The sequence below is a fragment of the Paramormyrops kingsleyae genome, chromosome 3, assembly GCF_048594095.1.
Source record: "Paramormyrops kingsleyae isolate MSU_618 chromosome 3, PKINGS_0.4, whole genome shotgun sequence".
Classification (NCBI taxonomy): domain Eukaryota; kingdom Metazoa; phylum Chordata; class Actinopteri; order Osteoglossiformes; family Mormyridae; genus Paramormyrops; species Paramormyrops kingsleyae.
This window is the reverse complement of record NC_132799.1, coordinates 28,900,386-28,922,798: the sequence shown is the minus strand read 5'-3', so window position 1 is coordinate 28,922,798 and position 22,413 is coordinate 28,900,386. Positions and strand designations below refer to the sequence as shown.

Sequence of the window (22,413 nt, the reverse complement as noted above, 5' to 3'; positions counted from 1 at the left end):
ATGTCCTTATGGATACATTATCTCCTATCTACCCTGGCAGCTTGCTGTTGGAGAAACCACTTACATGATGAATAGGGTCACCCAGGCCTCGTGTGATCGTCAAAGGGACCGGTTCCTTCATTTACAAAGATTTTAAGAACCTCTGTTTTAAAGATGGGCTTTATTGGTGTTACTCAAAATGTACAAACTTTGTGGAAAAAGTAAAATTTTCAATACAAAAAATATCTTCACAACAGCCTGACCAAGTCTGGGCTGTTGTGCTAACCTATAGCGAATAAATGTAGACACTTCCAACTGTTGATAGAGAAAAGACCTCAATCTCACACATCCAGTTAACTGTTAAGAGTTCAACATAAAAAAAGGACAAAAAAGGTTCAGTCTTTTATTTAAAAACTATAAACAGTCACCAAAGTAAATAAAGGCAATCTAACAGACTGTTAGGTCTATTCATATCGCACACCCTACTGACACAGCAGAAATGGTGGAGGGTCAAAGATCCCCATTCATATGCTAATAGAACAGGCAGTTATGTCACACACAACACACTGTAAAGGAGACAGTCTGGGGACACAGGCCGGAATGTGGCATGGTAGTAAGAATGAAAAAACAAACAAAAAAAATAGTATACTAAAACTCCACACTATATTAAGATAGAAAAGGTCGTGAAGAAAATATCATACCTGCACAAAAAAGCAAATATAACACAGGAGTAAACCTGTATAAAACTCCATGTATTTAAACCAATTTACAAATACAAAAAGAATTTTGTTCAAGCATTGCGCTTGTACAATGACAAACTTTTACAATGGATACATGTTAGGGGGGAAAAATATCTTGAATAGTTTTTCTTCTACAAAAATGACAAGATATATTATTCCATACTCTTTCAGCCAGCAAAATGAGTCCTACAAGGTATATTATACAAAAAAAAAGAAGTTCCACAAAAACCATATCCCCCCCCCACCCCCCCCAAAAAAAACTTTACAGCATCAGTACCTTTGCAGAAATATGTACAGTTTTTCTAAGAACATTCATCCACTGCTGAGTGTACATCACATCTGATACAAGTGACAGGGAGCATTATAAAATCTACCAAAGTAATGCTTCTTATGACACCACAGAGCACCTAACCCGTGGCTGCAGAGGCGTGGAAATGAACTCATTTCTCATTTATATATCTATATATATATTTATATATATAAATATTCACAGACATTTACAGGATTTTCATTTAACCATATTGGTATTCATTTCAATAATAAATAAGTGAAAATATATCAGCTCAAGTAAGAAAACCAAGCTACCGAGTTATGAAGAACAGCCATCTGTCCAGTTGTTTGCTGCAGCACCGACTTCGCTGAACTCTCCCCCAGCCCCCCCTCAGGAACTCGTATGCAAACCGGTTCAGCCAAACTGTCCCAGGGTTACAAAAAATGTGCTCATATTGGTCTGGGAATAAAAATCTTGTCTGATTGTAAAGTATGGAGCAATGTGGCTGGTAAGGAAACTCTTCCCTTCAGGGCTGCGTCCGAATGCCCCCCCCTCCCCCCCCCCGAACAGCTGGTGGAAGATCCTGTGGCAGTGTGTGGAGAGGACGCCTGTGTTGGCTGATCGAACCTCAGACGGTAGGAGCTGTGGAGTTTCCCGGCCCGTGGCATCCTCTCCCCACCCTCCTTCAAAGGCCGTCTTCAGTAACGAGGCCTCGAGCCTCCTTTTCCTTTTATTTATTTATATTTATTTAGGTTTTTTTTTTTTTTTTTTTGGATCCAGCTTCTCTCCCCTGGTCAGCGGGAGAGAAGCAGAACTGACTCACTTGACGAGTCCCAGTCCTGGCACCTGCTCACGCCTGGAGGGAGCGCGTAAGTTCATAAAGGCATTTGGCAAGTGTGGTGGACACCTCCATGTTACTGAGCGCCAACACGGACAGCTGGCTCTCATGCCGCTTCACCAACCTGCCAAGAGACGGGAGTCCGTTAAACAAAACAACGAAAAAAAAACAAAACAAACGAAAACAAACACCATGATGCTCAGCTACATGTAGAAGATTAATGTGAATAAAGAAACCAACACATCAGCCACGCGTTTTCCTACTGATGCACGTGTGGCAGCGTTATGCTACACACACAGCATTGAAGAGCCCCTGTTACCTTCCCACACACAAGACTAAACTCCACCGAAATTTATGGAATTACTGCATGCATTTTTAAACCACAAGAATTAGATCAACCAAAACAACTAGTTACGTGTATTCACATTTTTCAGTCTCTACTTGTAATTACTGGCCACTAATTTTTCTCCACAAATACAGAGAATTTAACATTTAGAATTTCAAATTCTTCCTGTAAAATATATTTTTATTTATTTATTTAGAGGGGTACATGTATCCGCATGAAGACCAAAAGGGTAAAGTGTTTAAATCACAGTTCTGTTGAAGTACCGTAGTCATCATAAATATACTAAAGTTGTTAAAATTGTACTCAAATGACGAAATTTTAAAGCCAAAAAACACCATTCAAGGTTTAATGAACACAAATGAACCTATAAATCACTTGGTCTGTTACAAAGACTTCATGTTAAAATCTAACATGAATCCAGTATCCAGTAAAATCTAAGCGGGGCTTTAGATAAGACGTAGCTCTCCATCCGTGCACTGGCTTTTCAGTACAATACAATTTACGAATGCTCACAATGTGGCAGCAGAATAGTAGCATGCCTAATATATAAACAAGAGGCGTATTGTAACACCCCGACGTTTGTAGTCGAAATTTGCCGTATCCTTATGTTTAATACACGTGTCGAACCTTTCACCTGTAATAAGTACCACCACAGTATTTTTACCTAGTTTATCCACAATATCTCTTCCTTTAAAAGATGTTGCGGCTGACTTGTCCCTTTCTTCACTGCCACTTCAGTGCTTATCGCTTTATGACATACCAAAACGATAGCACGTGTTGCTCCCCTAACTAAGTTTTACAAACAAAAGGATACACTGCTAGTAATACCTACTAATCTGCATATTAAATTGTGGGCTTAAGTAAACGTCATGAAAGCTGCGAAATGGACTTACCTCTGCCCACGGCCTGAATGCTTAGCGATGTTCTTTAATATTAAGGCAGCAGTCAGTCTGATGTGTTTGGTTATTGGTCCCTCCTTCTCGTCCTACATGGACAGAAACAAGTAGTTAAGCAGCTGCCTAAAAATGACAGCACCATTAATCAATATGTGACGTTAATTAAAAACACGGAGCCATGTGACGGGAATCAGGGCAGCGCGCAGAAGCAGAGCGGGGATCCCACGCAAGGGCACAGAGCTGCTCGCACTAGCCATGGCCCTGAGCGCCAGCGCCTCCTTCAGGCCATACTTACAGTGAAGTCCCTGAAGGCCAGGTTGCGAGAGCCACGCCTGAGGGCCATGAGGGCAGCACTGGGATGACTGGACACAGGCTTCTGCCGGGGGGTGGGGGCATTGTCAGCCAGCGGCCTGTAGGGGGAGCATGACAGACTGACCTAGATGCCCCCAAGCAACACAAGGGACCAGATGGTCTCCTTCTAGATTAGAATGCCTTTACAAACAGCATGAATACTGGACAGTGTACTGTGGCAACTTAATAATAATAATAATAATAATAATAAAGATCTACCTCAATCTATGGGGGTGGGGCTACGTCGCATGAAAATCTTTGCACCTATTAAAAGATGGCATCCTGCGGCTATTCACCCAAACAGACAGCAGGGGTCACTAACAAGCAAGCAGAGTGACAAAGCCCACCAATGTGTATAGAGGGAGCTCTTGTTCACCTGACATGGCTCACTACAGCCCACCTCTCACTTTGCGAAGGGAAGTGGGCGACACGTCTGTCCACTCGCTCCGGCGCTGTTTGTAAACAGACTACGCTACGCGAGTAAAACCATGGGAGGGTGTGATGTCACCGTCACGGCTGCGCTTCCCACAGCCTATCTGACACTTTCATTCTGAGCGAGTCGGCTCAAGGCAATATACACACACACATTCTCCACTGTCCGCATCACTTCAGCCTCTTCCCTGGGATTTTGCCCCCTCGTTCAAACCCCAAGCATCTTCCCATTCTTCCTACATAATTATCCAGCACTTATTAATTACTTTAAATAACCTTCGTCATTACAGGTAAAGTTCAGCCATGTTAAAATATGTAGTTGGATCCCAATGACCTCGAAAAACAGGACCATTGTCATTCATAATCAAATGACTCATTACACTGCAATGCTGAGCGGCACATTGTGTTTCTCGTTCTGTACCGTCACACTTTTCCAATATTGCTTTTGGATGCATCTACACTCATGCATATTCATTTCAAGTAAACAGTTATGTTGACTTTAACTGCCATGCCAGCAACTAAGGCTGTATGAAACAGTTCATTGTAAACTGTATACATTTATGTTACCTCAGACACAGCGACCTAAACTTTGCCAATTCAAGCAATAAGAAGGGTGACTCCATAACGATAGAAGATGTGGTTAAAACAGCCTCGCTGTGAACCTGAGATGAGCAGGAACATCGCTGCAGATCGCTGCCATGGGGGCATTTTTTCTGCCCTTATTGTCCTCCAAACTTCCCTAAAATATGCCACTGCAGTGACAAGCTGCATTTTTTGTATACAAAAGGTACCCATTACCAAGTTTTCATATTAACCATATTCTGAACCGTCTGAAACGTCACACACTCAAGCTACACACACGAGGGCGCAGCCGGGCGAGCTAAAAATCGAGCCGCGCTGTCTCAGCTGACGTGACCCGCGCGTGAATCTCTGACGCCGGGCCGGACGGCCGCACATACTTGGAAGCGTTCGGACCGCCGCTGAGCATCTGCTCCTCCAGCTTCAGTCCGGCCAGCAGGGCATCCCGTGAGCAGTGCTTGTCCTGGTGGACGAGGGAGGGGCAGAGAAAGAGGTGAGGGGAGGTCACACCTGCAAACCTGGCTGGGCTACGGCCCGGCAGAAAGGCATTGTGGAAAGGAGGCGGCACTTGCCTGCAGGTGGGTGATGAAAGACAGCCTCTGGCGGGGAAAGGGTTCACAGCCTTCCCAGAGACACTGGCCAGGGTAGAGCTCCTTGGCGCCGTGCAGTGTGGCAGCGTGGTAGAACACCTGGGACGGCGTCTCGAACCACCTAAAACGGATCGGAACCCCGAGTCAGGAAGCCCAGATGTACGCAGCACACGGGAGAGCAGCCCTGCCGCAGTCCGAAGCTACGACTCCCGGCGGCGGAAGCCAGGCTTACCGTTTACAGGACTGCCACAAGCACTTGAAGTTCTGGCCCGGTTTCCGGGCCTGTTCAGCTGGTTCTGCTGGGGCCTGTGGTCCAGCCAGAGGTGGACTGGAGATCCCTGTGCTGGTCTGGGTGGGATGGGGATGCGGAGGCGTTGGAGCCATTGGTGACGGCTACCCGGGGAAACCACACACACATTATTACATCACCGCTATTGGGGAGGGCACCCCACCCGCATCACTGCCATTTTATGGTGGTTAAGGAACTGACCACATAACCAGAAGGTTAAATGTAAGAATCACAGAAGGCCAGAGAATGCAGGTTACTGGTTTCACCAGGAATTCAGGCTAAGTAACTATGACCACAAACCCCTGAAGAGCCATCGGAGAGCCAACTCAGACAGACCCCATTTCAAAGAGGAGCTTTATAAAAGGCATGTCATGAATATCACCTTTACAAACCTCTGTAATTTAATACATCTCATGTATGAAAAGTCAATGACTTAATACGCTGGACGTGGAGCGAACAAACCGCCGCCAAATTCACCAGCCAAGCCAAATGAGGCTTTCGTGTGAATCGTCTGGATTGGGAATTCATTTGGTATTCAAATCGGCCCCAACCAGGCGGAGCCCGGCCAGAGAGTTCCGCCTGCACACCTGTCCGTCTGGGTCGAAAACCTGACCCCCTGGGGCCCCAACGAGACTCCCCCTGACCAATTACATTTGATGTTAAAAGTACTTCACAACAACCAGGTTGTTAAAAAAATAATAATAATAATAAGTTAAAAAAGTGGTAAGTAGCAACAGGCATGTTAGATAGCAGGAGATTCATGGATTGTGTGACACTGCGGGGTAAGCCTCTGCGCCAGTCAGTCTACAGTAGGTTGCTGGTTCAAGCCCCGGCAGCAAAGGAACATATCCTTTGGGCCCTTAAGTAAGACTTTAGCCTCCTGAAATGCTCTACGGAGCTCTGGATAAATGCCTGAGCCTGGACTCGGACTCCAGGCTTTACCAAACATCCCTCACGATGTGATAAAAACCTGTTATGTGTGTCTCAAAGGAGAGCATGATGGGATATGTGAAAATAAGCATTACTATGTACCTGTACTGGGGCAGGCCGCAAATGAATCATCATGAACACCATGAACAGAAAAGGTTCTGGAAGTTTCTCCCGGGGAGTCTCACCTGTGGCAGGCTGCTCTGCACCGCCGAGGACGCGCTCTGCTTCTGCTGCGCCGCGTTCTCTATTGCTACTTTTGCCACTGCACTGGGGTCTGCCCCCGCCGGCACGGCCACCATGGTGGCGCTGCAGCCAGCGTTGTTGGGGTCGCTAATAGTCACTATGCGCACGCCCACTTTATTGGGGATGCCCGAAAGGGTCCCCCGGTCCATGTCATCCGCCGGCCGTTTGGCGCCCCGGCTGTCGCTGGAGCCGTTGGTGGGCAGGGCCGGGGCTGTTAGGGAGTTTACAGTGGTCACCGGGGCAGAAACCTGCTGCTGCTGCTTCACTGGGGGTGAGTCCGAGCTGGGGCTCAGTACTACGGGTCCATTAGCAAGCTCGGTGCTATTGCTGGTGCCCTCCAAGCAGACAGGGGGCGCCATCCCCGCCAGCGTGTTGGCACCAGGCAGGGAGCTGTTGACCGGCAGAGGGCCGTTTGGCGTCCGCTCCGACGGATCCACTTTGGCAGTGTCGTGCTGGGGGGGGTCCGGGTTCTTCTGCGGCTTCTGTCGGGCGATTTCTCCGTTTCCCAAGCGCTTGGAAGCTTTGTGATTTGGAATGTTTTTGCTGAAGTGAGAACTGTCTCCTCGGTCGGGGTCGCAGACACCATTGACGAGGCCTCTCGTCTCCGGAGCGTCTGCCGGCCCCTTCGCCTGCACGCCGTTGGCGGGGCCCTCAGCGGCCTCGGCCTGAGGTCCATTGACTACCTGTGTGCCCTCGCCAGCCTCCGACGGGCTTTTCCCTGAGTTGAAAGGAGGTAGACTCAAGTCGACGCACCTTCTCCCGTTGACCAGCTTGGTGGCAGCGGCACCGTCATTAGCTGCCGGCCCCTCGGCCTCCGCGGCATTACCGTTGCTCGCCTTGGGAGAGCCCTCCATGAGCGAGGAGTTCTCCATCACCTCGATCTTCCGCTCATGCACGTGGAGCCCCGTGGCGTCCTTGGCCTCCTCCTCCTTTTGGCAGATGATCTTGTCGCCTCGGAAGGGCGGCGCCGGGACCGCGTTCATCGATCCCGCCGGTGACTGGTTGAGGGCCTGGACGTGCAGGCCCAGCGCAGGCTGCGAGCCACCGAGGGAGATGGTGGCTGGGGCCATGACCTGCGAGCCGCCGCTGCTGCCGACTGCGCCCGTCGAGAACCCCGTGTTTGGCACCACCGTAAAAGTCACCTGGTTACCAGGAGTACCTTGGATTATGGTTGTGGAGCTACTTGTGGAAATAAGCTGTCCGGGGAGCAGTTGCAGGTTGGAAATGGGCACAGTCTGCACAGGGCCCTGGGGCTGCAGGGGGCCTGGAACCAGCTGCACATTCTGCTGGCCGACCAGCAGGTGCTGTTGCTGCGCCGGGCCCTGTACGCCGAAACCGGGGTTTTGGCTGTTCGTGACCTGGTACACCACCTGCGGACTGGACGCCCTCGTGTTGTTGGGAGGGGGGATCTGGGGTGCGGGGAGGATGAGTTTGCCCCCCGGGGTAGAGGGGCCACGCTTTGGGAGGAGTAACTGTTTGATGAGGCTGGATTCGGCAGGGGCCGCCTGGGGGGGAGGCGGCGGAGGAGGCGGCGGGTGGGGGTTGTGGTGGAGCTGGAGCTGCTGCTGCCGTTTCACAGAGAGCATCTGGCTGACCGTGGGTAGGGGGCCCTGGGAAGCACCTTGGGGGACTTGACCAGGTGCCGAGGTGCAGGGGGACACGGGGGCGGCAGGGGGGACACCCGGTTGCCCGGTTATCTGTACAGTTTGGGTCCCTGGGACAGAGGAAGGGTTGGCCAGCACTATCTGGTGGATGGCTGGCGCGAAAGCTTGGCCCTGCGGGGGCCCCGCCCCCATGATGACCACGCCCTGCTGCTGTGGCTGCGGGATGGGCTGCGGGGGCGGGGCTGCGGGTAGGGACGGCACCTGCGGTGGCACGGGCTTGGGGGCGATGTTCTGGAAGGTGACACGTGACCCCTGAGGGTTGGAGACACCCGCGATGGTGAAGACCTGGCCGCCAGCCACCTGGAAGCTCGGAAGGGAGGAGCAGGGCGCAGAGGCAGCCAGTACCAGGGCCTCCTGGGGCGGGCCGGGCTGTGTGGAGCCTCCGGGGGGGCAGACGCCCTGTACCCGGCCCGCCAAGATGTGTGCCTGGGAGATGCCCGGCTGGAACACAGCGACGGGTGTCCCCGACGGGAGGACAGGTGGCAGGGCCGCGGAGCTGTGGTTGGGGACAACCGGCACGACAGAAGCAGGAACCGGGCTCTGAATGGCCGCCGCCTTCACAGTGTCTCCAGGTTTGCCGGGCACGCCGGTCACCGTGGGGTTCTGGTGCAGCAGGGGCTGGGCAGGCGGGTTTTGAGGCAGCCTGTGGGCGATTGCCGCCCCCTGTACCGCGAAGCTGGGGTTCCCGACGGGCGCCTGATGGAACTGCGTCCCAGGGGGCACACCTGAGTGGGAAGACAGGAAGTTGGCATGCTCAGAAACGCACGTCACACACGTATAATATGCAGCAGCTCTCCACAATGCATGGGGAAGCTAATCGCCAACTCATGAATAAGATAAAATTTAAATTAGCTGTGCATAAGCACCGATCAAAGCACCCGGCTGGCCTGGCGTACCTGGCAAGGGCACGGGCGGGGGCTCTGCCGCCAGGCTGGGGCCGGGTACTGCGCCGGCCACAGCCTGCTGTTGATAGTAGAGCTGGACAGGCAGGGGGATGGCCCTCCGCCGGACCCCCACCACGTGGATGTGGGCCTGGCCCACCGCCTTGGGCTCCTCCACCCTCCGCACCGTGTGGTTTGGGAAGATGTTCCTACCGCACGGAGAGAGCAAAAACCGCAGGACGTCAACAGGCTGTAAGACGAGCTTACGGGGCATTTCTCTGCGTTACCATCACTGTTACACAGAAAATACTCGCCTAGATCAGCTTACTGCTTAACCATTATTTTTTAACCATTTATACTGCTTAACAAATCACTGGCAGCGTGCCCTAACTTGGGGGGGATCATCAGGGGCCCCCAGACTGTGGGAAATCCAGTGAGTAATTTAGAACTGCGGCTCTAATCCATTCATTCATCCATCCATCCTCCAACCGCTTATCCTGGTTGGGGGGGGGGAGGGGGCGGCCTGGAGCCTGTCCCAGGCAACACAGGACACAAGGCTGGGGTAGAACCTGGACAGAGCGCGGGAGTGCGCCACACACACACACAATCATACACTATGGGCAGATTAGACACCAATTAGCCTAACAGCATGTCTTTGTACTGTGGGAGGAAACTGAAGTACTGAGAGGAAACACGAATAACGCTGGAAATACATGCAAACACCCCCCCAGCCCCCCACATAGACACACACACAAACATGCAGAGCGGAGCCAGGATTCCAGCTCCCAAACCTGGCCACCGTGTAGCCCCTGCTTCCTGCTTCCTATCCAGAGCTGGCGGGGATGCTGACACGACACGGGCTGATCCCTAATTTAAGTTTCAGGAGACATCCCCCATCCCCCCCCCGCCCCCCCCCAACACCATCGTTCTCAGAGACCGCGGCGCCCGGAAAGCCCTGCGCTCCCAGCGGCCCACCTCAAGCATTTGTAGAAGCCAGTGGAAGTCAGGATGCCAGCCCGTGCCAACTTGCTGCACGTGGAGAGGTACTCCGAGTACATCTCAGAGCGCGAGACGGAGCCATCGGCGTGCGTCTCGAAGTGTGCGTGTAACCTGCAGGGAGCAGGGCCAGTCAGGCGACAGAGGCAAGCCGTCTGACTCTAACCTGACGCTGGCAAAGCCAACATCGAATGAGCCGCACCAACCTTAATGCATCTAATAATATCTATCAGGGCCGAAAACGAAAAAGCAATGAAAGGGCTTCTCTTTAATCTCACAGAGGGCGACTTCTTACCACTGAGTTGCGAACTTCTCGCCGTCGATCTCCACAATGCCGGGCACCGCAGGAGCCGACTGTGCCGGGACCCGCGACACTGCTGGCAAAAAGCGACCGGGGAGATCAGCCGCAGCCGCGCTTGACATGCACAGCTGCTGCTGCGACGATGAAATGCACCTCACGCCTCAGACTATTTTTCTGCCTTACATGCGTTGTCAGGAAACCGGTTTAAAATAACCACTGTGCTCCACTAAGAAAATGTATACTCCCGGGTTTTAGTGATGCGTTGACAATTTTATTTTTCATAGGAACATCATATATAATTTCTTTTCATAACAAGATGGCCAAATGTAAACAGTGGAATTTTTTTTTTAATCAGGCACCTCTTTTGGGCGCCTGCAGCTAGCGGACGAGGCAGGACCCACCTGGCACGGGTGTGCTCTGCATTTGTGGGGGCAGGTGCTCCAGCAGCTGGGGTCGCACCTCGGACACTGATTGTCCGCTGGAGCTCTGGTGCTCCACGAGTTTAACGGCTGTCACAGCATCTGGCCCAAAGGTGTGGATATCTACGGATACGAGACGCACTAGGAGATCTGCCAAGAGGGAGAGAGAAAGACGCTCAGGTTCACAGGTTTCCCAGCACAGTGAGGTCAGGCAAGCAACATGGAAGAGAGTAACTGTGCAGGGATCACATTCGGACAAGATGAGGAGGCCCCATTGGCTACTGCCCAATTACCACGGCCTATAAATTTGACTTTTCAGGCAGATCTGCGAGAGCCTTAATGCCAGCAGCATTCAGGTCACAGTCCATTTCCTAGTGCCCTAGTCCACCAACTGATAGCTTTGGAACAGCATTCTGGGACATGGAGTTTTAAAGGCCTCTGCCAAGACCGCGCGCGAATGTACCTATGCTCCGGTCCACCGAGGCGATCTTTGTGCAGGTGAGCTCGCCCAGCTCCGCCAGCTGGTACAGCACCTCCAGTGAGGAGATGACCAGCATCACGTCTGGGAGAGTGAGGTGGAGGATGACCTCTCGGTAGGACTCCTGGTCCACATACTCACAAATGAGGACGGCGTTATCCTCCCCTTTACTGAGGTTTGCCAAAATCTCCATGGCTGGGGGAGAAAATAGCATAAGGGATGGGTTCCGGACATTCAGATCTTTGCATCACAAAAAATCCAGGCAGGGGAAACACTCACCTCTCATTTTCAAAAACCTGTCCCTCGACATTAAGCATTTGGTGATGGTGTGGAACATAAGATGGGTAGTTCGGAAATCGACGGGATCCAGCTGAAGCTATAAGAGAAGCCGACCTAACGATTAGGCAAATCTGCATCTCGCCCTCCCCAATCCTGAAACAGCACCCCCGGGAGGGCTGGGACCTCACCTCTGCCGCCACGTTGCCCAGCGTGTCCAACCCCAGTTGCCGTAGCGACACGAAGTGACAGTGGGCACACAGGAGGAGGAATCTCAGACAAGTGCGATTAGCTGCCAGAAGTCTGACGTTGGCCTCCTCGAAGGACAGGTTGCGTAGGATGACTGCGATCTGGAGAACCCTCTGGCCCTCGACGTCGTTGATGCCGACATCCCGCGGTGGGTGGAACAGGGCATCCCACGCCCCTTCGTTTCCTGTACCATCTTCGGGTCAAGAGAAAGGAGGGTGTGTGACTGCAGATCACCCGGTGAAGCCGGCGTCGGAATACAAGCGGCTTTAGAATCATACCTTGCGATTTGGTGCTCCTGTCAGAAATGAGGTCCCGAACTTCAGCATCATCAACGATGTCCTTCCAAAACTACAGTAAGAATTCAGTTACCGAGTCAATCAGGAAGCAACTCGGATCACATCCCACGTCAGCTTTTGCTGTACGGATTAACGTTATTAACATATCATTCCGTCGTGCCGAGCTCGCTTCACTCATGCCAGCTTGAAATGTCATTCGTCAAATCACAACAGTCTAAAAAAACCATCGATAATAATGGGTGCATTCATCCAAAAAGTAAACACCGGAAAGTACATTGAGGTTCACATTCTCCATGTGACTAGTGATGAAATATCACAAGGTTACAAATATGAAGGGAAAGCTTCAAAGGCAACAGAAAATGAATGTGGGAGGCGATACACAAGCACAATCTCAATCAGCATAGCCATAAGCAAAGCATACACTACATCCATGGGCCTGATATCAGACACGTCTTCATGCTATACATCTAGACGGCTCACCTTCACAAAGTCTCGGGATGTCTTCTCCTTCCAATCCATCCCAAATACAACTGAAAAACTTCCTAAGGCTGCAAGGGTAGACAGATGCAGATTGAACACAAATATGGTCGTTTTAGGGACAGGGAGTCAGAGGTCAGTAGATCTGATCATCTTTGCCAGCGGAAACACTAATCAAATTTCACTAAGAAATAAAATGACAAACGACTTACACCCCAGCACTGGGCTAATACTGACAGGCACCAGACAATGGAACACAGATATCTACAAACACTGTGTGGTTTGGCGCCGGGAGAAGCAACCAATTTGTAAATGTCACGGCGGGAAAAATGAGACTCGGATCGTCGGTGGGCGGTAGGACGGCCCGACGTACTGTCATCGAAGACGCCGGCGTGAGCCAGCAGCAGCGTGATGAGTTTGGGGTCCTTCTCCAGCTGCATGACGTGCTTGCTTTCGTTGGACAAAAGAGTGCAAACGTTGATAGCGAAGTCGACCTCGTTGGGGAGGCCGGAGAGGAGAGAGAGCACCAACTTGTTGTAATCAGACGGCGGCATGAACTCCATAGACAAGCCGTAACTTTGACGAAGGTAATCTGCGGACCGAAACCAAGCCGGCTGAAGTTAAATACTGGGTTAAGCAGAGGGCAAACACTCTAATAAAAGTAAGCAGCTAGAGGAATATGCTCCACATTCACGCAACAACACGGCAGTGGGGGATTCAAGGTTACAGACATTGCTGTGCTTGGCAGCAGCCCAGGGCCCCAACAGAAGCAGCCTGGGGAAGGGAGCATGTTACCTGATACAATGTGCTGCTGGTAGTTGTAGGAGCAGGAAAAGGCCCCCACTGGAAGAGACGGCTTGGGGTTGCCAGGTTGTGCCTCCTCCTCATCCTCCCCGAAGTGATGGACCTTCTCATACTTCTCCAAATAGCTACGGAGAGAGAACCATTCGAGCTGCTCTAAAAACATACCAAAGAAACTCAATTCTTATCTAACAGATACAGACACAAAAACGTCTAACCAATATTACACTTATCACAGCTTAGATAAAATACAATTTGGTCTATGCATTTTAATTGTTGCCCAGTCCAATCCTCTATGTAGCAGAATCCTTCAGTAATCTTATAAAATTACCGGAGACTGTGTATTAGTTAATGTACTGCCCGTTTAGTAACTGTCTCCTACAACTATGCATTAATCTATAATTAGCTTGATAAGTAAATGACAAGTGTGACCATACAATCAGGCTTGCCTGTCAGATAGCTCTACTGCCATTAACACATCAATAAACAAGATGAGTGGAGCTTGTGACCTTGTTCCTTAACCTGAACCGTTTTATTAAATAGCCAGCTGTGCAAATAAGCAACATCAAAACCACAGAATAGCCCAACTTAAGCTAGCAAGCTATATGCCTCAGTTAGGATTCATAGTCTCTGTTTATAAAGTTGCAATGGGAGACTGTCAACATGGCAGTGATGCATTTAAAATGCATTAAAGGCCACTCAAACCTGCACACATCCAGGGCTAGAAAAAGAGAGTCTTTACTGAGCTTGTAAAGAAGGTAGGCGCAAGACAGCAGAAGGTTTTTAATCCTGACATCTCCCCTCTAGGGGCGCACCAAGGTAAAGATCACAAATTCTGTCATGTACAAGTTCAGCTCACCAACAGCTCCATAAACTAATCAAAACTCAGCAATGCAATGATAGAAGTATACAATAGCATCTGTAAGGAAATTTCAAATGTCATACTTCTGAGAGATACGTTGCAAAAAACAGTTACATTACATTCGAGATCTATGTTGAGTGAAACCTTTCAGTGGGATCTCCAAGGAAACAGACTTCCACATGAAGCAGCATTTCCTTGCTAATTCTGCTAAATTCAGCAAATAATCCACGGAGGTCCTGTGAAACTAGACAAACACACAACCACAGAATTTATAAAATCCATATTCCCTTAACAGCCTGCTACTAGAATATACAAAAGGAACAGAAGCTGGCCAAGTGTAGAGGGAGTGATGTATTAAATGACCAGCAATAGAAACTATGGCAAGACTTCAGCACAGTGCTGAGAGCTGTAATTATGGGGGAGAAGCTATCACTGATATTCTTATTTAACAGTGTATACGGTGCTTTGCCATTAAGGCAAATAAAGTTTTATCAACATCACAAGCACTCTGCGTGCAGTTCACTCTCAGGTCAGTGGAGGACAATCAAAGCTCCCTCAATGTGCACAAAGCAGGCTTGGAACGCAGCCTAAAAGTGAAGAGGCAGGTTTGGCTGCATCAGCCACAAACCGGCCCCTTTCTGAAAAGCACCCGGGCTTCGTGTTCACTATATTCACTTCCATCGTGACCTTTCCACCTCCAAAAGGACCTGCTTGCTAGGGAGAACGACACGATTCTTCAGAAGGACTTACTAGATACTACTTGCAACAAATATTAAGAAGCTCAAAACCAATGTAGGATGCCAGTCTTTCAACAGAACTGAGTCAGCTGGTTATCTGCACTGACTGTTTTACTACAGACATCACCACCCAGTCTGCTGTTCAGTAACCCACGTGGTTGTGTAAGGAGGAGGAGTAGCAAAAAGGATGCAGCTGATCAAAACATTACACTGAATGTTTTACACAGACCGTGCTTCCTAACACCACATACAATGGATAAACTGAAAAGATTAAGGTTTCCACAGTTCAATTATCATGAAGACCGGAGCTCAAATTCCATGATTAGTTCTCCAAATTGCAGTTGCAAAGGCAAGACTAAGAGAAGTTAACTGAAGTAAACCCGGCATTTTCCCAGCAAAGGTGTCTTCCTTCGGGCCCCGTGACCGTGATTCTGCTAGAAACGGAAAGAGCTTTTCCCTGCTCTTTGAGCGAAATGATTTTCCAGGACATTTCCAAGAGTCTTTGAAAACGTTTTTAGACTTCATATTAGGGCAAACGTTAAGAAATCATGCCGAATGTCTTTCCTGACAGTTTAACAGCACATCTACAAACCAGGGACACGCTGAATGTAAACCTTCTGAGAGGCTTGAGATCGAGAGGAAAAAAAAATAAAATAAAAAAATGAAGAGTAAGACAGACATGTGATGCAGGTGGACAGCATATCTCTAAAAATAAATTAGATTCAACTATGCTACAGTATTGCCAAATCTTGCATGTGTTTCACAAAGACAGCTGTAAATTTAGAATGAATGTTGCATGGGCAAATGTGTTAGCAGTAACTGTTAAAACCTTAACTCTTATATAAATCTAGATGAATACTGGGAAAACTTCACATTGGTACAAAATAAATTCGGAAGGAATGAATTATATTCTGTATTTAAGCCAATTTGTCTATTTTATTTTCCATTACTTGAATCAGTTCATAATAGGATTAGCAACATTTACTATAACACAGCTTGATAGTTTCAATAGATCATGAACTTCCAAACAGAATACCACAAGCTAAAATCTTATGCTGATACATTCACATTGAGTCAAGAAACTGAATAAAACACACAATTCTCAATTTTATAATCTCTCCAACTCCTCCAATTAAGGCCCGTTTTAAAGATATATGCAACATACTGAGTTAGCAAAAACTACAACTAAAGGAAAAAATAGCTGTTTGCAGCAAGTTTGGAAAACATTGAAGGTTTCAGAAACACCTTCTAGCAGAAGTTAAAGGAGAGTTTCCCAGAAAATGCTACCACACCAAGCTCAGAGCTAGCAAGTGCAAATGAGCAGCATATCCAACTAACAAATTTCCATAATACAGTACATATGAAACATATCACAATATAGAACACAATACACAACTCACCATATGGTATAACTCCTAAACTCCCTCCAGACATAAATTAAACATCCAAGACTACAAACATCTGTGGTATCAAAGCACTGATCCACACTCCTTAAAAGCAGGTTTCATTGTAATGGACCACTGAGAGCCAGGCTGATAGACACTCTCCCAAACCCGATGAGCGTTTCAGGCGAATCACACCCCAAACACTGCATGTACTGCTTATGGCTTTTCATTGAATCTCAAAACATACTCAGAGTGTGGGGCTTACTGGCTCCTCCATGCATTTTCCCTCCAAAACTGAGCATAGCATCCCGACACTCGTTTCAATCCAAACGTGCAACGAGAGATGAGGGCAGTTCAAAGTGCACGACGGGGCCGCGATGGAGACCCATCCCCCGCAAACACTGCCATCACATAATTCCTTACTATTTAAAGTACAAGAAAAGTAGCAGATCAAATAGGCGATCCCAAGTAAGTGAGCACTTAGCTGAAACTTCCACCACTCATCGCTGGATCAGAGAAGGCTAGAGTAACACGTGTTCTCTCAAGCAAAATGGGTATAACACACTGGGGTTACCCATAATTCTCAGGCCACATGCATGTAGCAGTGCCCACAGAAGGGGAGTCCAGCATGGACAAGTTATTTCCTCCCAGACATTTTTCGGAACTGATAAGGGAACCTTAATTTATAGGTTTTCCAAGCTGTGAGAAAAGCCTAAGAGTATAACACAAGCTTCTCTTTCTTCAATTTCAGCTCCGTCCCACAACAGATTCCGCAACAGCATCTCCAAAAAAGCAAGCAAGCCCAACAAAAGTCAAAGTGGATACCCAATGCTAACGTATATCGTAATTCCCGAATCATTAAACAACGTTCACGGAGAGAAAAATAACACCAGTAAAATACTCTGCGGACACCGATTACGTCACCCACCATCGGCCTGATGGCACTTGGAAAAAATAAGTTCCACGGAGCACAGGAAAACACCGGCATGTCTAAATGAATGAGTGACCAATCAATTTGGCATAACATAAATAGTACACATCTCTCAGTATTAAAGAGCAAGATTTCATAAGCAGGCATAAGGTGAGCATGGCTAATCAACCAAAGACAGGAAAAAAAACATGACTGTAATACAGCAAAGCAAAACTATATTAAAAACCTTACCTACACATCCATAGCAATATGACTAATATAGCACACTACAGATAAGATATCTCCTGGGGAAAGGAAAAAAAAAACTGAAAAGAGGTGAAGTAGTTATAGCTCAGAGGCAAGTGTCATTGTTTGCGGCAAGATGCACGTGTGCAGAACCAATCAGAGGGACTGAGGTCTCAAGGCAAAGCAAAGAGCAGAAACACACAGCTGCACCAACTGGATACCTTTGCACATGTCTCACTGTAACTGAATTACATTCTCTGAATCATTTTCTGTTTTACTTCAGTGGATGTTAGTGTTTTAAATTTACAGCTATTAGAGAACTTTCTTGGAGTACTGAAAAGTAAGCGTTAAAGTACAGTAACATCGTCCTTCTCCATTTACATGATGAAATTGTTGATTTGGCATGCACCAGTGCAAGGATTAACAGCATGGTTTTCAAATCAAACAGACGAAAAAGCATTAAATTAGTGCCCAACCAATGCATGCACATTCAGCCATATTATAAGTTTAATAACAGAATGGCACAAAATTGCACATATCTTACATTCTCCAGCTGAGCTGAGAATTAACTGACAAAATTAATTATAAAGTTTTGCTGCAAAGCCTTCCCAAAAATCTACATAATCATACACCTAAGTTCTTCACACTAGATTAAACGACCATCAAGTATGTACAACCCTGAGAGGCTTGTAGGACAAAAAGGAGCTCTTTGCTGAAGAAAGCAGTACTTTCAAGTAAGACTGCAGTCCTGCTTGAATACTAAATACAATTTTAGACGTACCCATAACATGCAGCAGCAAAATCCTAATATCTAGGATGGGGGCATGTTCAGTGGTGACAGAGCAGTGAAAGGAAGCTCACCCCGTGCCCCTTAATACCCGCGCCGAGTACAGAGAGGCACATTGTGGCGAGAGACACAGGTACTGCAGCTTGATCTGCAAAAGCAGATGTGTGCACGTTTGTGGCTAAAAATCTGAAAAAAATGCAAAAAGGGGAGAAGGGGTCTGTTCACCCAATAATTCTAATGCCCAAGTAATGCCCCCCACCCTCGTACTGTCAAACATGCCACACTTCTCAACAAACAGCTTCACGCCGAAGGAAACCGGGATAACCTTCAGCGATCCAAGCTTGATCACAGGCCACAAATAATATTCCCCAATACAGACACACAGCAAACTTACACACCAGTATATAATACACATTCAAAACAGCCTCCTTAATCCCCTTCTGAAATGACTGAAACACCCAAAGGTATTAGTAATGTGTCAGCAGACAAGGCCTTGCCATGTGTGGCAAAAAATCTCACTTCCCTCTAACTGGTGCCCCTGCAATTCTGAACCGCAGGAAGGCAGGATCTCCAGATCTTCCCCTAATACTCCAGACGGAAATACTAAGCATGCAGCAGTTTCAAAGTTAGCATCAAAGCTTTAAAGGTCTTTTAGGCAAATCACTACAGAAATACTCTGATAAACATTAAATTTTTCTGCACTTCTCAGTTATAACAATTCAGTGTGGTCATTATTAACACCTCACCCCAAGTACTACCTTCCCTGTAACATGATCACTGGTGGATCTGACTTGTCTAGACGGGTCAAAAAAAAGTCATTCGTTACATGACCATTACTATCAAGTTGAAGAAACGACAAGCGGCAGATTCACAATCTTCAGGTACCTCTGATAACACCGAATTGGCCATGGATTCAGGTGATCCTCACTGGGCTCATGGAAATCAGTCCCAAGTACTAATTTTAAAGCTAATTATTACTTCAAACTGAAAGGGGATGCAAAACGTGGACCTGTGGCGGCTGCAGTGGAGGAGCTAAGCAAAAACATATGGCCGTTCTGCATGACAACACAGCAATCCCCCCCCCCCAGTTTAACGCAGCAGGTTGAAGAGCTGGAGAAACTTTTTTTGGAGGGAAAAATGCAATCAGCCGAGATGGGAAAGCAAAAATCGATAAACGTGCAGTTCCTGCGTTTAAGCCATAGAGACCTTCGCTTTTTTGTTTGTTTTTCTTCTGCACAATGAGCCCGGCGTGTTCAACTGGGAACGATAAGGGCGAGCGCTGGGTGCCATAACCTAAGAAGTAAATCATTTTTATACGTCTCGCCTCTTAATGCAAAGGTTTCACTTCATTTTATCAAAAGCCCTTCTTTGGGGAAATAGGGCCACGCCGTCTGCTCGTATCCCACATGCGACCTCCGGCCGAGTAACTCACCAGCGGGACTCGTTAACGAAGCAAAAACTTCAAGTTACCGGCGATGTCAAGCACGTACGAATTAAAAGCGCTTAAAACACCCCCGTCCCGAAAGCTGCCCTGCGCCCCGACACCAAAATCCCCAGCTTCCGCCCTAATCCAGCCAGACGTAAAAAATGCATTTTCCAAATGTACGCAAACTTCGCTTCAAGAGGACTTAGGCGCTGGTTTAGCGTTATAAGCAGAGATGTAAACAGTGGCCACATGCTCCCAGCTCGCCGGGACGCCGCCTGCCCGCCCGCCTGCCAGCCCGGCCCAGACACTCACCGCAGGTAATACTGCTTCAGGACGAAAGCGGCGTTGGAGCAGCTCCTGGGGAAATTAAAATCTTCGCCGAGCTCGGACCACAGGTTCTTGTCCGAAACCTAGAAAGAGTTTGGAGGGGAAAGGGAAGAAAACGTGTAAAATACCAATACTAGTGAGCAATAAAGCGGCGTAATGCTACGGCAGCCAGCTTAACTTCCGATTAATCCAAAACAATATTTTTTACAAATGTTCCCTTCTCAACCATCAAGCTTGACTGCAATCTTAATTTTATCATACATACCCCCTTTTAATATGATATAAACAGTGGGCAGATATGTATGCATGTATGTGTTTTTTTTTTTTTGTAAACTAACACTTGATGAGCTAAAATAAGTTTCTTCGGCTAAGCCAGCATACAAAGTCTTATGAAAGGGGGAGCAGACGTCGGCTAAAATAAACACCGACAGTCCCCGCGATCAATATCGCCGGTGACAACCTGTCAGAAATGTCGGCTCCTTTCATATTTAACTGTGTTTTAAACACAGGCCTGTGCGAGGCCTACAGTCTGTCGTCAGCCGAGGAGCCCGGCACGGCGCCCCTCAACCGCCTCGCCGTGTCTTTTCTTACGACTAATATTTACGAAAAAGGGAGCCCCCGCAAAGGGGAGCTTCCCCCCCCCCTCACGGCCGCTCCGTGTCGATTATCGGCGTTAATGTCGGAGTCTCCCGGGGCTGCGAGCGGAGCCGCTTCGGGGAGGCGCGGAGCGGCGGCGCGGAGGAGAGCGCACACACTCCACACGCCGGCCAGCCTCCATAACGCCGTTAGCCGGCGAGCTAAACCACGTAAGGCCAGCCTCGAAGCAGTCTTTTTTTTCCGACCCCCTAACGCAGCCCTGGGCTCCAGGAAAGCGCGGCGGTGGTGCTCGTTGGAGGGGGGGGCGGCCCGTGGGGGTTGTAGGGAAAAGCCAAGGCTGCCTCTTTGTTGGGTGCCCCGGGGAATCCGACGCAGGGAAGCATGTTGTGAGTCGAGAGGTGGGAGATCCACATGCGAGGCTCCGCACTCACCTTCGCAAATCCGCCTAAAGAAACGACTCGGGTGTAGAGAGCATTGAGATCCAGCTCTCTCCCACCCACGACCGGGATCTTCTTGATCGGCGAGCTGAGGCAGAAAAAAAAACCGCAATATTAAAAAAAAAAAATAAACACAAGAAGCCGTACCCGAGGCCCCGATACCGCTCCCATTTGAAGTTAAACGCGGTTTTAAAGTTATATTTCTGCGAGATAAAAAGCCACCCTTTCTCACCCTCTGCTTTGGTGAAACTGCCGCAGTTCGTCCAGGAAAGCTAGTCCTTTCCTTCGCTGATCTGGCTGATTTTTCCCCGTCGAGTTTGCCATTTTTTCAATGTATGAAAAGCTGTTAAAACCCCGCTCCTTCGCTTCCTAAGACGCCCAGGATCCCATACTCCACCGGCGCTCAGTCATTCGCGAAGCCGAGTGTTTAAAAAGTTAAAGAAATAAGGCGAAGGGAGCGACAGCCCGCTAATGACTGGTACAGACTACAACACAGAAAACACAAGCCGATTTAGCCCTCTATAAGTTCTAAACCGACCGTCCGAATTACGATCCGTTTCGACGGCGAAACGACATCGCCATTGCACTAAACGGTAAATGAATTGTTTTGGCCGAAGTTCGTTTTGGAGTGGTTTCACAGTGTGCAACGGAGGCGGCTCAAAAGCAAATCGCGCACACTGTGAAGCGGCAGCGGGATCCAGTTTTCAGACAAAGATCCAAAGGCCGGGAGGCTCGCACTGCCGAGCGGCGCCCTCTATTAGAAACAACGGTACTACACTATCCAAAGCCGTTTATTAGAACAATAGACAGTGTTTTCTTTTAGGGCTCATCTCAAACTTCCTAAATACGTTAAAAGAAGAACACGGCAATACACCTAGCAGGGGGGGATAGAGAAAATTTCTGACTACTTTCAATAGAGACGCGACTTGAAAGTAAAATTAATTTGTTTTTATTGCTTGCACGTGTATTGTATATTCATATTTAACTAAGATTAAGTGAACTGTAGTTACTGTGGTCGATGTGCTTTTTATGAAATGTTAACGAAATATCAAAAATTATGTGGGGGGAAAAAGAATACACTGCTTTAATGGCCCGTGTCGTATGGCTAAAATGTCCAGCACACCACAGTTTATTTTTTCTTCCATCAAAATTACATTGCAGTTACACTGAAATAAGTATGAAGCCACAAGTCTCACAAACTACCTCAGCTTGTACTTATTTTGACTGTGTGCACCTGTGAACGTCGTATTTTGGCTATAACCTCTACTACATAGTATTATGTATAGAGATAAAATGTTTCTTATTCATACGGCTATATTCAACATGGCAAGTTAATACGATCACTTATACACTGTAACTACTATTATGTGTATATAC

The 22,413-nt window shown here is 48.2% G+C and overlaps 1 protein-coding gene across 2 annotated transcripts; it reads right to left on the bottom strand.

Moving 5' to 3' along the window:
* Positions 1-143: 143 nt before the first annotated feature.
* arid2 (AT-rich interactive domain 2) lies at positions 144-21,842 on the bottom strand. 2 transcript variants are annotated; one of them, XM_023810331.2, is made up of 21 exons: positions 21,269-21,842; positions 21,031-21,124; positions 19,988-20,085; positions 13,317-13,450; positions 12,895-13,113; positions 12,525-12,592; positions 12,027-12,096; positions 11,691-11,941; positions 11,503-11,599; positions 11,209-11,418; positions 10,728-10,895; positions 10,321-10,402; positions 10,005-10,139; positions 9,045-9,238; positions 6,427-8,873; positions 5,255-5,415; positions 5,005-5,143; positions 4,813-4,895; positions 3,366-3,480; positions 3,068-3,159; positions 144-1,952 (listed from the first exon to the last, which is right to left on the bottom strand). In XM_023810331.2, the coding sequence occupies exons 1-21, from the start codon at positions 21,358-21,360 to the stop codon at positions 1,841-1,843; spliced, it is 5,061 nt and encodes a 1,686-aa protein (XP_023666099.1). In that variant the 5' UTR covers positions 21,361-21,842; the 3' UTR covers positions 144-1,840. The 2 variants fall into 2 exon arrangements, with proteins under 2 accessions (XP_023666099.1, XP_023666100.1); XM_023810332.2 differs by having other exon boundaries at positions 10,321-10,399; positions 21,269-21,841.
* Positions 21,843-22,413: the final 571 nt, after the last annotated feature.

Excerpts from the sequence above, each read along its gene's own strand:
- arid2 (XM_023810331.2), bottom strand. The coding sequence starts at position 21,360 with ATGGCAAACTCGACGGGGAAAAATCAGCCAGATCAGCGAAGGAAAGGA. Across the intron at positions 10,896-11,208 it reads CTCGGTGGACCGGAGCATAG|ATCTCCTAGTGCGTCTCGTA; the intron begins GTACATTCGCGC and ends CCCTCTTGGCAG. Across the intron at positions 4,896-5,004 it reads CTTTCATCACCCACCTGCAG|GACAAGCACTGCTCACGGGA; the intron begins GCAAGTGCCGCC and ends CTCGTCCACCAG.